The 17557-nt window shown below is 34.5% G+C and overlaps 1 protein-coding gene across 2 annotated transcripts; it reads right to left on the minus strand.

The window, feature by feature from the left end:
- Positions 1-1169: 1169 nt before the first annotated feature.
- LOC115987657 lies at positions 1170-6765 on the minus strand. Of its 2 annotated transcripts, none has more exons than XM_031111247.1 (12): positions 5834-6765; positions 5577-5643; positions 4988-5386; positions 4286-4410; positions 4089-4197; positions 3814-3959; positions 3613-3686; positions 3394-3508; positions 3091-3287; positions 1800-2944; positions 1416-1690; positions 1170-1306 (listed from the first exon to the last, which is right to left on the minus strand). In XM_031111247.1, the coding sequence occupies exons 1-12, from the start codon at positions 6280-6282 to the stop codon at positions 1270-1272; spliced, it is 3138 nt and encodes a 1045-aa protein (XP_030967107.1). In that variant the 5' UTR covers positions 6283-6765; the 3' UTR covers positions 1170-1269. The 2 variants fall into 2 exon arrangements, with proteins under 2 accessions (XP_030967107.1, XP_030967106.1); XM_031111246.1 differs by having other exon boundaries at positions 1800-2947.
- Positions 6766-17557: the final 10792 nt, after the last annotated feature.

Below are 17557 nucleotides of genomic sequence, written 5' to 3' on the forward strand. Positions count from 1 at the left end.
TCACTTTTGTAAGGCTGTGGATTTCTTAAAAATCTGAGTATCTACATTCCCATTACTTAGGAATGTTCTATTATTCTAAAGTGGCAATTATACTTTCAATCTAATACATTAACAGTAAATAGAACTCTTTTTTAAACAAAAAATGACGTAAAGTGTGAAGAAAAAGAGTTGCCAACTCCAGCATAAGAGATTGCGAAATCGCTCCTTTGGTTGCATAAACCAAAAGAGAAAAAGAAAGGGGAAAAACAATGTCTAAGAACCTACCAAAAGATTTGTGGTCCGTTTGAATGGAGAGGGAGTAAAGTAGAGTAGAGTAGAGTAGAGTTGAATAAATTTGACCCAAAATTAGCTTAATTTTAGTCAACTCTACTCTATTCCTTTCCACTCCCCCTCCTTCTCCCCTCCATCTAAATAGGCCCTTCGCTTGTCAGTAGTAGCTTATAATAATAAAACGATGATGAACAAACCCTGGCCATCATGAAATGTGGTGAAAGCATCCAAATGATTATATGGGTCAAAAGTATTATACTTTTCATGGTTAAGAAATGATGATGAGCTGCCTTAATAATTACAAACTTTGGTGATGAACTAAATGAAAAAAAGGAAAAAAAAAAAATCAAAACAATAGCAAAGTTAATTAGAATATGGAGAAAAAAAATCAGGAAAGGAATTTTATCAAAATTCAGTTGTGAACTTGTGATTTTATCCAATCCAAAAACCATGTGCTAAACAATATGCAATGTTTACCAAAATCAGTCAAAATTCATTTTGATACCATAGACTCATGTTGCAATACTTCTAAAGGGGACAACTAAAATCAATCCCCTGAAGTCGAACATTTCACTAGAGACCCTGGTTTTAAAATTCAAAAAATCAAATCAAATCAAATCCAACCCCAAACTGACGCCCACATCATATATACATGCATAGTTCTGTTATTCAACATCAACAAAAGCACATCCAAGTGCATAAACTGGTGTGAATGGGGCATTAAACAGACCCATTCTCATTCAAAGTATGTTTTGGCTATGACTATATCCTATAGTGGGGGGAACATGTTTGTACAGTCATAATGGCAAAGGATATTCTGCCTAATCCCCCCCCCCCCCTTTTTCTTTTTCTTTTTTTTTTTTTTTTTTTTTTTTTTTTTTTTTTTAAATTTTCTGCTTGTATTTCTTACATCAAAAACACTCATGTACGTTTACCATATGAAGTTCTCTGACTGCAATTATTTTCTGCTTTGCAGAGACTCTGACAGCAACAAGTTCATCAGTTGCCAATCCAGGGAGATTTCTTCTTGGATGGACTACAAAGCAAGGGGGAAAGGAAAAGAACGTTGGGGAATTTTAAAGGTAATAAAATTAACTCTAGAAAATGCATATGTTTGCAAGAATTAGAGTGCAGAATAACCATACCTTCTTATATGATTAGGATCAAAAGGTGGAAACTCCTTCACATTAGGAAGATCCACACGCACAGCCTGACAAATGTCATGCCATGGGAGCATATCGATTTTCTCTACTTTCAAATCACACAACACACATCTCTGATCGGAAGCTCCAGCCACCTGTATGGCCTGTAGTCTACAATCACTGCACCACAGCAAGTGTTGGCATGGAAAGTTTGCCCAAAGCATCTTATGCTGGTTGCACGCAAAGCACATTTCCCGGTTGAGGCTTTTTATATAATCCTACACACATACACCAGCTTCAGGTCAACAAAATTAAAACAATTAGATGCAATATTAACAAAATAGCATTGAATGTCAGCACTAAAACTGAATCTAGTTCACTGCTTACTGTGTAGAAGCCAGGGTCACGAAGAAAAAAAACTGATTTGTTGTTCCTTTTTCTAAGAAGGGCATCCAAAACCAAATGTCTTTGTTGATGCCTAAAATTGTTCTGTTTAATTCCCTCTACACACCCTCCTCTTTCACCATAAATGTCTCCAATCATGTTGCTTCCATTTCGTAGCCATGGTCGACCATGGAAGAGATGGTCTGGCTTCAAGAAGGAAATAAGCCTCATTGGTACACCAGGCATTTTATTATTCCGATCTGAATTCACTTCAGGGTACTCATGGGCTAGGTTCTCCATAATGTTGCTATCAGCAAAGATAGCCTTTTCACAAGAGCCAGAAAGAAGGTCCTGACAACATTTAGATTTTTCAGAATCAACACTCTCATTAATTGATGTAGGATTAGAGGGTGTGTATGGCATTGTGAGTGTGTGCTTCATTTTGTCATGAGGCTTAGGAAGGTTAGGTTTGAGGACCAAGTGAGTGGCAGTTCCACATTTTCCTATGGGGCCCACTTTCATGTGACAAATATCAGGGAAAGATCTCATGAAGTCACTAAGTTTAGGGTAGCCAAGAGAGGCATGATCCAATTCCAGGCCGAATTTTGCTCTGAAATCCCCTTTGAGAGATGAGAGAGCATATTCTCCTTCCCTCAATTTCGATTGTTCTTTCAAGTGGAAAGGTAGCCACTTCTTGAAATTCTTGAACCACGCAGGCATGCTTTGATCTACACGGCTGGGGCTAATGTGGCCTTGAACTTGAAGCTCATTGGAACATGTCTTTGGTTGACCATGGAGTAATCTATCAGCCCAAGACATTTGTTCAGGTTTAGCCTCTTCTATAATCTTCTCATTGGGTGTCTCTTGTTGAGGTTGATTATCGCGATTCTGTTCTTTGTCATGTTGTCCTGGTGACAGTTTCTGGTTCTCAATGAGTAAAAGACATTTTGGAAGTACAGATTTCATCTCAACTTGCTTGCCCATAATGCTGACAAAGTGTGTTTCAACAGCTGCTGAAACAGTTTTTTCTTCTTTAAACGTGACAAATCCGAATCCTCGAGATTTCAATTCATTTCCTACTTGCATACCAAGAACTATAGCATCTTCTACTGCACCAAATTGCTCTTCAAAAAATTTACGCAACAAGTCTGCTTCACAACAGGGAAAGAAGAGAGTATTGTTATCCTAAACAGACACAATAATGTTCATTTTTAAATTAAACTCCCATGCCTGATTACTCAAAGTCTATAAAGCTTAAAAATGTACTTCATAAAGCTTTTGATAGGTTACTAACCAGAGTCCAACGTAGGAGGGAGACCTCCAACAAAGATTTTCCTTCTGAGGTCCTTGGTGGTAGTAGGAGAATGTGTTCCCTGCTTCTTTTGCCGAAGTTCCTTCTCACTATGTGCATAAAAACACTTATCACCTCTGACACATCCACGAGGAGATGCAAAGTATTTACAGATCTCAGCCTTTGTGCTAGAGCAGCTACTGAAATTTCACAAGCAGCAGAAAACTATGAGAGCATGTAGACAAAGGGAGGGGGAAAGGGACAAAAAGTTCATACTAATATTGATGCTTTACTAAGGGAGGCCACCTTTCAGTAGTGTTTTCTTCTGTCAAGATTAGAAGTGCATCACAGGTGCCTGAAATTATCTCATCGCCTTGAAAATAAGTGGTATAATTCGGTTGATCTGGCGAGGTACGATTCACTGCACATTACATCTCAGGACATAAGGTCGTAGGAAAGCAGTGACATTGACAAGCAACAGTTGCTTTATTTTGCTGTGTTATAGCATTCGCAGATTCTACTTACAGTGGCTAATATTGGTTGGACTCAGCTTGTAACGCATATCTTGAGATTTTGCCAAATCTATAGGTCTCTGTCTACTGGTAATGATAATAGTTGATAAACACACGCAGATAAAATATGTTAACATTGGAAATGGAATTCACAACTAATTTAACAGAAAATGACAATGAGGAACTGCATGGAAAGGCATCAACTATTTCCTACCGCAAGTTGAGGACTTCATTACTTGCTCCCCATCGTAAAAGAGCCTCAGCACATTTCATATGGTCATTCTTCACTGCAAAAAACAGTGGGGTTTCTTTCATTTCTGTTCTATAGTTGATAGCATCTGGGTCTTCCAATAGAAAGACCTGTTGGGTCAATGTCAAAAATACAAAAATCTTTCAGATATAAAATAATAAAATTCCAAACTTTGGTTGCCAATAATGCAGTTGATGAATTACAAAGATTAACCGAAGAGCTAGCAGTCATATTCACACCTGGAGTGCATCTACATTGCCATTGGCGGCAGCAATATGAAGAGCAGTCAACCCCAACTTATTCCTTTGGCTGACTTTGGCGCCGTTGTCCAGCAGTAGCCATACAATTCTGGGTACAAGTGCACAATCATAATTAGTATGTATATTTACATGCTTTTATGCGTGCGTGTGTATGTATTTGAGAGAGAGAGAGAGACATTGTCTGGTGAGTGAAATTCTTGAGGTTGAGGGACCAATGAAGTGCAGAGTTTCCTTCAGCGTCGGTCTCGTTCACATCAATGTTTGTCTTAAGAAGCAACTCAATGACCGCGACATCACCAGCCTACAACAAGCAGCCAAATCTATAATTATCTAACTAAAATCAACAATGTTACAAACGCAACAACTTCACAACTTTTTCTCATAACAATTAATTAATTATTAAGATAATATTTTTCTTTTTCTTTTTTTACAAAGAAACTATAAAATCGGCTTAAATTATAGGATAAAAGTGAGGTGGAACATCTTCCGACCACAAATATTATATTCCTTGTCTAGTAAAGTTGGACTAAAAAGTATTATAGTTAACTGTATCTAATCTAAAATCAAGCCATATTCGGGCAAATTTATACAAAATAACCTTATCTATAAATTAGATACCTACCCAATCAAATTAAAACTAGGAAGTCCAATCGGTCACATACATGAATTTACGAAATTACCCATATAAAACCAACCGCATAGACATAATTGTTTGGGCAAATATGTCTATGTGCTGTGTACTTCATATTTTAATTTTTAATGCCATCTCTTATGCATGTTTTGCTTCATTTATTCCCATCCAAAAAAAAAATCAAAAATCGAGGTTTTAAAGCTTTTTAACACAAAAGACAATAATATCTCTCTGTTCTTTTTCTCACCTGCGCTGCACGGATCAGTAGTGACGTCACCTTCTTATCCGTACAACTCCCACTACTACTGCAAGCAACGGCTCCGAACAGCTGCAACAACTCAATCTCTCGGAGCAAGAGCTTCCTTCTCTCCGCCGCCACGTCACCATCCCCCTCTACCACCTCAGCTCCTCCTAACGACGCCGTTTCGGGTCCCAACGACAACGCCTTCCTTACCACGCCCTCGTACACGGTGGCTTTCTCCTTACTATTATTACAACTCACCTCCACAACCGCCTCGTTAATCTTACTCGCCGCAACAACGAGAAGCGCCGCTAACGGAACTATGCGGCCGTTAACGGCGTTAGCGTATGCCACCTCAGCTGCTTCCTTCGTTTTCTCGCTCAACAGTTTCACCGCCGTCAAATCCTAACGAAAAATGTCGTAATCAAAAAAAAAAAAACCAAAACAAAACAAAAACTTTTATTACAACGACGCGCATATCACGAAATTGGTAACGAAAATTTGTCAGAATGTAAATGAGTTATTGGACCCTATAGAACCGAAATAGAAACACATAGCGACACCGTTTTTGTTTTTTTATATAAAATAAATAAACCTTTTCGCTGAGAAGAACCAACAATTCTTCAATGGAGAAATCATCAGGATTCCAAATCAGTTCCAATCTGAAATCACAGAGAGAGAAAGTAATCAAAAAAATTCAAAAGTATTTGTAAAATAATGAAAAAGCGAAGCGTTTTCTATTCTAAGCCAGTTTCTGCGTAGTGTTACATTGGGAAGGTGAAGCTTTTTCCATTTTTGTTCAAAAAAGCGAAAACGACGTGTTTTTGAATTTGTATTTTTTGTTTTTTTTACCTTCTGCTAAAAAAGGACAGCTCCAGAGGGATCAGAGAGCGACCGTCCTTGGTTTTCAGGTCCGTACGACCGCGTTTCTTGAGGAGCAACTCAACGCAGCGTTTCGAGTGAGACTCGGCCGCCGTGTGGAGAGGCGAGCGGCCTGTCTCGTCGTCGAACTCGTTGACGAGCGGTAGAGTTCCGAGCTCTCCGTTGAGCAATGCGGCGGCGGAGTCGGCGGAGTCCGAGGCGCAGCAGAGGTGGAGGAGCTTGGACACTACTCGCCGGTCTAGTGGATCCGAGCCGGTTTTGAAGAGCCGGTTCGCGTACGTGACGAGCTCGGCCTTGTTGTCCTCAAATATGGCTCGGATTATGCTCTGTTTCGCCTCGTTCTTTGTGTTTGTGAGCTCCGTCACAGTCGAGCATCGTTTCTCCGGCGAAAAACTAGGGTTTCCGCAAATAACTTCCATAGAAAGTGAAAGTCACTACACGGCTAGAAAAGCAAGTGTACTAACCATAAGCAAGAAAATAAAGTACATCTGCCGAGAAACTGACGGATTTTCCGAGAAAACGCTGAGAAAGCTTGAAAACTTTGGTGCAAAAACTTCACTTTTAACACTTTTAGTCGCTGATTCAGCAAAAAGCTAACGCATTTTCCGTGGAAAATCAAAGATCAACCAAAGCTCCAGCCACGCCTCGCAAAAAATCATCCATATCTGAAACTGAAACCCTAATTTTTCAGCTCCAAAATCAAACCTAGCTGAGTGTAAAACTAAAAATGCACATTTTTTTAACGTCAAATCGAGCTTGATCTTGAAGAGCGAGCAGTGAATTTGAAACCCTAAAGCTTACTGTGAAAGAATCTCTATGAACTCAGAGAGAGAGAGAGAGAGAGTTTCTTTGTGAAAAAGTTTGGCTTTTCTCTGATGAAACAAGAGGAGGGAAATATGAACTTGAAGCTTTGTAATGCTAAAGAACAAGATGGGGACGATGGTATTTATAGGGGCGGATTTGAAAGGGATGTATTGAACTGGATTTGTGGATGGGGGCTTTCGCGTCCGTAAATGCGACCTTTTGGACTAAAATGCCCCTTTATATGGGGTGTAGTCTTTATGTGAAATGAAGTAGATGCCAAAAGAGTATAGGGTTAAATTGGGAACCAAAATTTGTGTACGAAATTATGACCGGATTGGTAATAATATTGATCCTAGAAAATCCAAAAAATGTAGTATCACAACTTTTTTTAGGCCACAATCAATAGGTGACAAACTAGGAATGGCGGAAGAAAAGTTGTAAGTACATATAAAGAGTAATTATAAAATTACAACTTATTTTATACACTTTGTCACAATTATTCTATGTGACAATAGGTGATTGGCTGCCAGTCATTTTTATATGAACCGTCATTTTTTCTCCACTACTCATAACTAGTTACGTAAAAGAGTTATAGCAAAGTGTGTAGAATAAATAGTGATCTGAGAATTTTTTGTTATGTGAAAGGAAAAATGCTTAAAGTATTACAAATTTTACTACATAAAACTTACAAAATTGATGTGATAATAAATATGATTATTGAGTTTTAACTACCTTATAAATGAATATTTGAATCAAATTGTCTCTTTGTGATTGATGACATCAACTTGTAAGCTATAGTCAAAGTTGTAGTATTAGCACTACTCATGTAAAAGTGATAAACAACCACTCACAGTCTGCCACATCAGAATAATAACAAAGTTATGACATAAAAAGTTGTGGTCCTATAATTTCTTTATGCATCAACACAAAATAAGGAAAGTAGTAAAGAGATGTACTTGTTAAAGTGTTTTTTTTTTTTTTAATGCAATTAATTTGAAGGAAAAAAAAAAGTAAAAATGTTTATTATTTACAATCTTAAACTTATTGAAATGAATTACTTCTATTTAGATTTTTTTTTTTTTTATTGAGAAAGAAAGAAACACGCACAAGAGAAAGAGATTCTATTTAGATAGTTTATTAATAATCATATACGACGGGAAAAAAAGTTTAAACTAACAATCATCCTTCCTATTTTAAACTAATTATCCTTATATTGGTTGTAAATTTGTAATATGTGTGGATAAAAGGGAAGAAAAAAAAAACATTAACACCACCGGTATATTATAATTAGACTTAATATAGCCGATTTTCAAGAATTGATACTTCACCCTTAAAATAATTCTTTAAAAAAAAAAATGACGTAGTGTCAATTAGTTTGATCATTTAGTGGCAAAAAGTTATTTCTTGAAAATTAGGTATGGTAACTTGGTAAGTCTAACCTTGGTATACCTTGTGGGAGTCCATTTTATCTACCATAGAAAATATTATGCAGGCTTGTTGGCATACAAAAATGTGTAGATTAATATACCGGTGAATAAATGACAAAATAAATTTTTTTTATGTAATGTTGGAAGGAAGCAAATTAGTGAATATGAATAAATGACAAAATAAATTTTTTTATTCATGAATTCAAAATGACCAAAGTAATAATATCAATATGGAGTTCCATGTGTTTTAAAGCATGCAAGCGTTACCGTCCATTATGTTGTTAGTTGGGCTTCTGACTGTAACGTTCGTGAAAACTGAAAAGCTCCCTATTTTCTCTGTCCCTTTCTCTGCCAGTCTGCCTTAAGAGTTTTCGATAAGCATGAATTGTGATCCCTTTTCTGGGATAAAATTTTTTACTAAGAAAAATGGATCCAGACTCGGAAATGTTGCAATAATTTTGTTTCTAGTAATTTTAAAGAATGAGAAAACACAAACAAAGGTTATTAATTATAGTGTAAACTTATATAAATTGGAAAATAATTCAATACTTTGATAGCAATACTTCCCTCTTTTACATAATTTAATGGATCCCACAAAGGAAGAGGTCATATTGTTTCCAAAATATTGAACAATTACTCTTTTAAAAGAAATAATTTTGCCGAAAGTTATGTAGCTCAATTGGCACTCTTTGGTGTTTCCACCGGAGTTTTGTTTGTTTGTTTGTTTTTTTTTTTTTTTTTTTTTGAGGAAGATCCACCAAAGTTATTTAAAGTTCAAATCTGCCTACCTTTATTGTAACTATCAAGTTATAAAATAAAATTTTAAAAAGGTACTTTTATTTAGATAATTAATAAAATATCATCTTTACTTTCTCATTAACGAAATGCTCCTATATACGTATATGAAAGATAAAAAATAAAAAAATAAAAAATAAATATAAAAAAAGCGATTAAGTGGCTAATAGAGACAATATTGTGTAGCTCAATGCACTCACCTATTTGGTTTAAAGTTATTTATTTTGTTCGTGAGACCATTCTGGTTTGTTCATTCAAACAATAAATTTCGATACTACTTTATTTTGTCATACCATTTTGGAGTTATCACTAATTTTCATATAAAACATATATAATAAAATTCAATCACAATGATAAATTAAATTCATATTAAAAGCATGATTTGAACTAAACATGAAATACTTAATAAATATAACAATCATGAATCGATAGCTCAACTCATTAATCAATAACTCTAGTGTTAAATAAACAAATACTATAATATAAAATCAAACTCAAATATCATATTCTAAGGGGAAAAAATGACCGATAAAAAAATTGCTCAAATTTCTTATTTGGAAACCCAAACTAAATCAAGTCAATAACCATTAATCAATAGCTTAATTAAGAAGCATTTGATTGTAAAAAAGATGTGATAATAAAAATACCTGCAATAAAGAATAAATCAAGTGGGTCCAGACTAGTGATCTCGATCTTTACAAGAGGGATGGGTGGGTTCTCACAGAGCCTTCTGGATTCCCCCCTTTCACGTCCCTTTCAAAATCAACTTCAATGTCAAAGAAGATCTCACTCCCTTACTTAGTGGTGGACGTGGAAGCTTTGGCCTGTAGAAGGGCTGTAATTTTTGCTCGAGAACTTGGTATTATTGAAGTTGAAGGGGATTCAGCCATGGTCATTGATTTCATCAATTCTAAAGGCTACTGTATGGTAGGTTGTGGTCACATAATTGAAGATTCGCGATTAGCTGCAATTGATTTTGGCTTTATTTCTTTCTCTCATGAAAAACGATCCGGTAATTATGTAGCTCATCATTTAGTGGAAAAAACAAAAGATTTGTTAGAACATTAGTTTTGGTTGAAGGAGGTGCCTAAAGACATCATTTCTTTTGTAAACCATGACAAAGTTTTGATTTAATAATACTCATGGTCTTGATTCTCAAAAAAAAAAAGGGGGGGGGGGGGGGGATGGGTGGGTTTCAAGGTGGAAAAGGTAGGTTTTCAAGGCGATAAGAATGACCAGTACTAGATCGGCAGTCACCAAAGTGAGAAGTGTAAACTAGTTAAATAAAAGAACCCTTAAATTTTAGAAGGATATATAGGGAAAACTGGTTGATAAGTGACTAAAAGAAAGAAGGCAATTGGCGGAAATTTGAGGTTGTTGTAAGTTTTACGTGGGTATTGGATTTGCATACTTGCCATATATTGAAATGAACCAAAAAATGGGTTGAAGTTTTGGTCAAGATTGCACATGAGGACCATGAGGTTATGTATACAGATTTATTGGCAAGTACAAAAGTTTTATCCGTTTTTTGACTGGAACATAATGAAATTGACATTTTTTATTTGCTTAGCTAGTGGAAAAAATAGAATGTATGAATACATAAAGGAACATATTGAAAGTTTAATAGGTATAAAATCAAAATTTCCAAACTAATCAAGATGGTGCCCTCAACATTGAATTTTTCAATTTATTTATTTATTTATTTTATAATTAATTGTTGCTACAATGAGGGTTGGGGAATTTGAGACGTGACTGTTTCTGTGGGAAACACCAAAAAATGTTAGTTGAGTTATAAAGACTCTTGACCGTTTTTCAATTAATTTAAAGGATCATAAAATAGATAAGTGTACTTGTATATAAATGATGAATAAATTGTCATCCTTAGAAATTTGACTTATGCATAAACTCAAAAAATACCAAAGATATAATGTTAATGGATCAACATTTCCATTCCGCTATGCTGTTTTGGCTCTCTTCTATAGCTTGTCTCTCTTTGTTCCTACTTATTGGGTCAGCAGAATACAAATCTTTTATACCATTTTTTATTCTACCAATTACAACTTATTATATATTTTCTTTTTCTTATAAAATAACCAATATTTAAAATGAAATATAAAGTGGAAACAAAAAATAGTATAGAGAATTTGTATTCGGGTTAACCCGGCTTGAAACAGTTACCCCTACTTTTGCCGAATCACAACCTATCTACTTGAGTACCACTCTACTTTTGGCCAAACCACTAAATCGAAGCATCTTCTGGTTTTTATGGGCACCCACCCGAACATATACACCCTACTCCAAACCGAACCCAGCTACATAACCCAGCCCAACCACACACTGAGTTTCTCAACTTGGGCCCAATCCACATTTAAATCCCTCTCACATACCTTACTGGGCACAACTAAAGTAAATCTATCGCCTAGCTAAATTTCAATTTAAAATGGCTAGTTTAAATTTTGGAGGGAATATAAAAAATAATAATAATAATTTAATCCAAATATTCATATACACACTCTAATAGAATATTAGAATTTCTTTGTGAAAATTTCATGTTTCTGTCCTCGGAATCATGTTGACAAATTTTCAACCATAGTAACCAAATTCAACCCATACTATTAAGAGATTAAAAAATGCGTTATTTATTTATTTTTTTAATTTGATATAATTTGAATTTTATAATTTAGTTTAAATTTGCTAATTGATTTATTTTGGTATTTGAAAGACAAAATTTTAATGAAATTGGAATATTATGCCAAATTACATAAGTTATATTTACTTATTGAATAATAGGCTTGAATAGTTGAATGAAAAACTGAAAACACATTTTTTACTAAACAAGAGAAAATGGTTGACACAACTCAACCCAATCCCTACATTATATATTGGATTTGGATTGGGATTGGGTTGGAGTTTCAATTTGAGAAAGTCGGGTTAGGTTAAAAATACCTCAAACCCAATTTGTCCTGACCAATGCACACCACAAAATTACCTAATAATTTATGTGTCTCACGAAAAGATTTAGTCGAACCTATACTATTGATCCCTAAAATTTGCCCTGTGTACACAATTGGTCCCTAAAGTTTCAATTGAACACTTTTAATTCCTTAAGTTTAAAAAATGAGCATTATTAATGTTTCTATTAACTACCGTTGTCAATACTAATATGGCTAACGAAATAGTGACATGGCATCCTTTAAAGTTACGTGGCATTTTTTTATATTAAAAAAAAATACAAAACTCAAATGACACCTCAGAGAACCCAAATTCCCCACACCTGATAATGATGACAAGTGGTGAAAAACCCATTTTGGCTCTAGCTCTTCAAGTGTTGTCTACCACAGCGACTAATGCTTCATCGTGGTTCCACAACCACCAGTGCCTCGTTGCTTCTCCTCACCTCTCCATACAATCCCTCAAATATTGCTCTTTTTTCTCTCTCCGTAATCATAGTCCTTCAAATTAGATTTTTTTTTTTTTTTTTTGAAATTTTAGATCTTTTTTGTTATCATTATGCATACTATCTATTTGTGTTTATGCTTGAATGGTTGAACCATCGTTTGGCTAATTCTCTGAATGTGTATGTTATATTGTAGGCATTTTTTTTCATAATTGTGTTTTAGCATTTTATTGTTTTGGTGGTGCGTTCATTCTGGATTGTGATCCTCCTTATTTTTGTTGAAATAAAAGATAGATTTGTATTAAAGAATTGAAAAGAAGTGTACACTTATAGTCTTGAAGACAGAAATGGCCAAGCAAGAAAGAAGAAAAAAACAAGGATCTGCAGATCGCATGAAAAGCAATACAAATATTTAAAAAAAAATGCATAACAACAACTAACAGAGTGATTTTAAAGCGTTGAAGAGTGATGGTGAACAGTGACATTCTTTAATTGTAGATCTCATAGGTGATTTGGGAGATTTGATTTGGGTAACCCGTTTGGGACTTGTTCAGGTGTTGGATTATGGATTTATAATGTGTCATTTGAGTTTTGTAAATTTCTAATAAAAAAATGAGTAATGTTACGGGTACAAACTATTTTACAACATTTTTACAAAATGTTGATGTGACCAACCTCTCATTGGTTTTCATCTAGGTCTATCATTAATATCACTTTTTCATTTACCAATAATCATTCACCGTATCAACAATTTGTAAATTTTTTTTGTAAAATAATTTGTATCACTAGCATTATTCTAAAAAAAGGCATCACATCACTGCTCCGTTAGCCACGTAGATGTTAACAGTAACTGTAGTTAACAAAATAACTAATAATGTTTATTTGTTTAAACTTGATGGACTAAAAGTGCTCATTTAAAACTTGAGAGACCAATTACGCTCACATGATAAACTTTAGGGATCAATACTGTAGTTTCGCCAAAGATTTAAACCCTATTACCCATTTTTGTCACAAAAGTAACATGATGATTCTATAGAGATGTATTAAACAATATTCACCCAGTTGGCAAATGTGTTCGTGTACCAAGAATGAATAGTTAGAAAGAGATTTCCAATTCTTCTCCCAAAAAAAAAAATCTCCAATTCAATTAGACTGGAAATGCCTAGTCCTAACGCTAGTTGGTTTTGGAAGTGAAGCTCCTCAACTTACTACCAAAAATGGCGGTGTAAATGTGTAATACATTGATGGAGGTATATAACATGATAAAAATGAGAGTATGAGATAAGTGCATGGGACGTTAATAGCGTTGGCAGGACATTATTTCTAAACTGGCCCAATGTTTTCAAGTCCACTTTTTGACACTACCATGATGTTTCGTACATTTAGCTAGGTTTTATCATTTATTATTTGAGGCTGAAATTCACATTCAATCCCATGGCTGCTGCCGCCAAAGCCTATGAGAATTCCAGGAACATCAATGAGTCATTGCAGCTTGATTAATGGGTTGCAAGTGAGACGTGTCATTAACCGATAAACTATCACTTGTTCTAAAAGTTTAAACTGATTGAAAATGATTCAATTAGCCATTTATTCTAGCATGAACCTAGTCATGAGAAGGTTAGAAACTAAGGAAATTAGTCTTGGACAGAGAACTCAACAGTCAACACACCCGGAGTATGGCCATGTGATCAACGATGTTCTTATTTTAGTTGGTGATTTTCATTTTTGCAATTTCTCATGTAAAACATATAGGCAATTCAATTGTCCATTTTTTAGCTAGAAGATCTAAGTCTAGTAGTGAGCTACAGGTCTGGTATAATGCCACTCCTGATGATATAGCTCTCCTAGTCAAACATGACTCTTTGTAATTTGTTTATCTTTTCAATAATATAGAGCCTTCGGGTCTGGTTTCTTAAAAAAAAAATGAAAATAGTCTTGGATTGCAAGCGTAATTATAAAAAGAATACAATTCTCGTGCTTTCCCTTGACCCAACAGTCTGGTTAAGTGTATAAACCATCACTTCAGATGCTTTGCTTGTTCGTTGTATGTACTGCTGTTACTCTTGTTTCATCTGACATACAAAGAGGAATTTATCGATTTGTGGATACATTTGTATTTATGTCAACGTGCATGGTTCAAAAAATGGTAGCCAAGCTGTGATTGCCTCTAAATTCATAGTGCACTGTTCATAAGTCCACACAAAGTACAAGCCTCTGAGAAGCCTTTGTTTCTCTGTTCTATTTATGGATAGGCAATTCATATGAAGTAATGAGTCCTTTGTACATAAACAGTAGAGCTGGTTATAAATGATTCAGCATGATGAATTGTTCAAGGATTGAATCTGGGCCATATTATAAGTATTCGTGTTACAGAGGTTAAAGAATCTAATGTTGAGAACTTTATTTTGTTGACAAGCCATTGGGAATCTATGCTTATACTTTACTGATCAAATGAATTAAATTTGGCACCTGACCAAATTATTGTTCTCAATTTCTCTTGACTACTGAGCTGAATTTGAATCATGGAATAATATGACATATAAACTATTAGTGCTGAGTGATTCTTACCTTCCAACTAGTGCTATAAAGATTTCCAAATGAAGATGTGTAGAACGCTCATAAATCTCTATCAACATTTAAAGGCACCTAGACATGATTGACCCAACTGTACTAACTATTTAATTCAGTTAACATAATTGGGCAAGTTTTTCACCAATATCAGGTAGTTCCTTCTGCAGCAAAATGACATCAAGTCTAGAGAAAAAAAAAGTAGCATAAGGAAGCACAATAATTCTCCTTTGGTTACCTGTAGGCTATAAAAACAATGAAGTTCCTTTAGGTGCTGTCCTTGAAAAAATAACTTTAGTTTTTACCCTATTGATCGATACAACCAAGCAGTACCAAGTGGTTGAATTCAAATGGGGAACCTTAAATACAACACCTATAAGTTTTTCCCTAAAACACTTAAGTCCAAGGATACAAATTTTTTCTTAACATTTTCCACAACTGTTGAGAAGGCATGTTATGATTGGTTTTAATAAAAATGATGTCAATGGCGGCATCATATAAACATGACATTACTATAATTAAGTAATTCTTAAGTATTCCCAGAGCACGGAGAATGAGCACAATTTTTCCATATTCCGAAAGTACCTAAGTATTTCCTACTATAATTATAACTTACCTTCTCCACATCTCAAAAATTATTAAAAAGAATGTGAAAAGTTATGTGTCCCTAACATTACTCAAAAGAAGGGGAAAAGGTTGAAAAGAGATAAGGGTAGAGAGAGTTAAAGAAATAGGGAGATATAAGAGTTAGTTTACAAAATTATGGACATTGGAGGAGATGAAGAAAATGGACAAAGAATGTTGTAAGAAAACTGCCAAAAGATTTGGTAGTAGAAGATAATGGTAGTAAAACAATGATGAAGAGGCCCTAGCCATCATGAAATGGTGGTGAAAGCATCCAAATCATAAATGGGTTCAAAGTTCAGTACTTTAATAACTAAGAAAAGATGAATAACTGCCTTTAATAATGTTTACCAAAAAACAAAAACTGCCTTTAATAATTAAAAACAAAGATAATGAACCATTTGGGAATTGAAAGGAGTAGAATATTACTTGAAAACAGAACCAGAGTAAACTAGAATGTGAAGCAAAGACAAATTTGATCAAAATTCAGCTGTGATTCTGTATACCATGTAAAAACCATGGTCAGAAACCATATACTAAACAATGTACAATATTTACCAAAAAGGAAATAGAAGGATAGGAAAGGAATTTATTAATGCATTATCAGTTCACCTTCATCAATTGTCAATTTTCATCTGAGGCACACAATATATCAATCACAAAGGCAGTACAACAAATTTGCAATGCAATTAAGATGGACAAACAATAGTGAAGTCCTTGACAAATACTCACACATATAGTCTTTGATAACATATAATGCTTTCTATCATAGCTTTCTAGGAGATGAACATATCATTCCCGCAATGCACAATATATTAAAATTTATCAATCCAAGAAGAATTTGAATTGAAGACCTAGTCCGATCCACACAGTTACTGGGATGGTCCTGCAGTACTCAGTAACTATCTACAGAAGCAAAACAATCTCACTAAAAAGCAGAAAATGATTTAAAAGGAAAAAAAAGAATCAGAAGCATCAGCTCTATCCATTCTCAAAACAATCCATCAGTTGTGACTTGTGACCCTTACCGGCTTGCAGTAAATATTTACTTTCACTTGATGCCATATCTCCTTCACATGATGCCATATTTACATTCACATGATGCCATATTTATAAAACTTTCTTCTTCTTCTTATTTTTTTGTCATTCTGATAACAAGTACTGCTAAGGGACAATGAAAATCAATGCCCTGCAGGTGAACATTTCTCAAGAGACTGGTTAAAAAAAAAATTAATCCAACCCCAAATTGATACCCAAATCATTTAAAAAGACATAGTGCAGTTATTCAGAACCAACAAAAGCACATCTAAATGCAGGCACTAGTGTTAATATAGCATTAAACAGACACATTCCCAATCAAAAAATCTGTTGACAACATACACTTCATTTCATAATGCTACTAATCACGGAATTGAAACACTAAAACAAGCTTCTATGCTTCATCTCATAAGTCGATAGAGGGGGATATCATAAAGCATTCGCAAGACATCATGAATTCTGACCCCAAAAAAAAAAATAGTGCTAAAATTCTAACCAAAAAGTCATCTTTACATCATATATATGAATATCATTCCAATATTCAACCTCAATATAAGCACATCTAAATATACACTTACCGAACTGCCAGTCCGAAGTAACTAGAAATAAAACTAACTCATTCTCATTGCAAATACAACCCTGTGAACCATTCACAAGCCTCCATCAATTCGTACAAACAAAAAAAAAAAGCAATAAAAATCCAACCAAAACTAAATGTATACATAATTTATGCAAATTTATCCACACATTCAACATCAACAAAAGCAAATTAAAATTATACATATACTAAATTAATGCCACAAACCATATAATATTCAAGAACACAAGTCTCTGGGCATAAAAATAAACCCAGTCTCGTTACAAATTACAACATTCAACAACATTTGCAAACCCTGTTGGTAAGCAATAATAATAACAACATCTAAATTATATTTACATCCCATATAGGCGAACACCCTAACTCCCCTATATGAATTGCACTCACTCAAGATAAAAAACAAAAACACCCAAAACCCCTATTTTTCTTTTTGCATTTTGACA

The sequence above is a fragment of the Quercus lobata genome, chromosome 4, assembly GCF_001633185.2.
Source record: "Quercus lobata isolate SW786 chromosome 4, ValleyOak3.0 Primary Assembly, whole genome shotgun sequence".
NCBI lineage: Eukaryota > Viridiplantae > Streptophyta > Magnoliopsida > Fagales > Fagaceae > Quercus > Quercus lobata.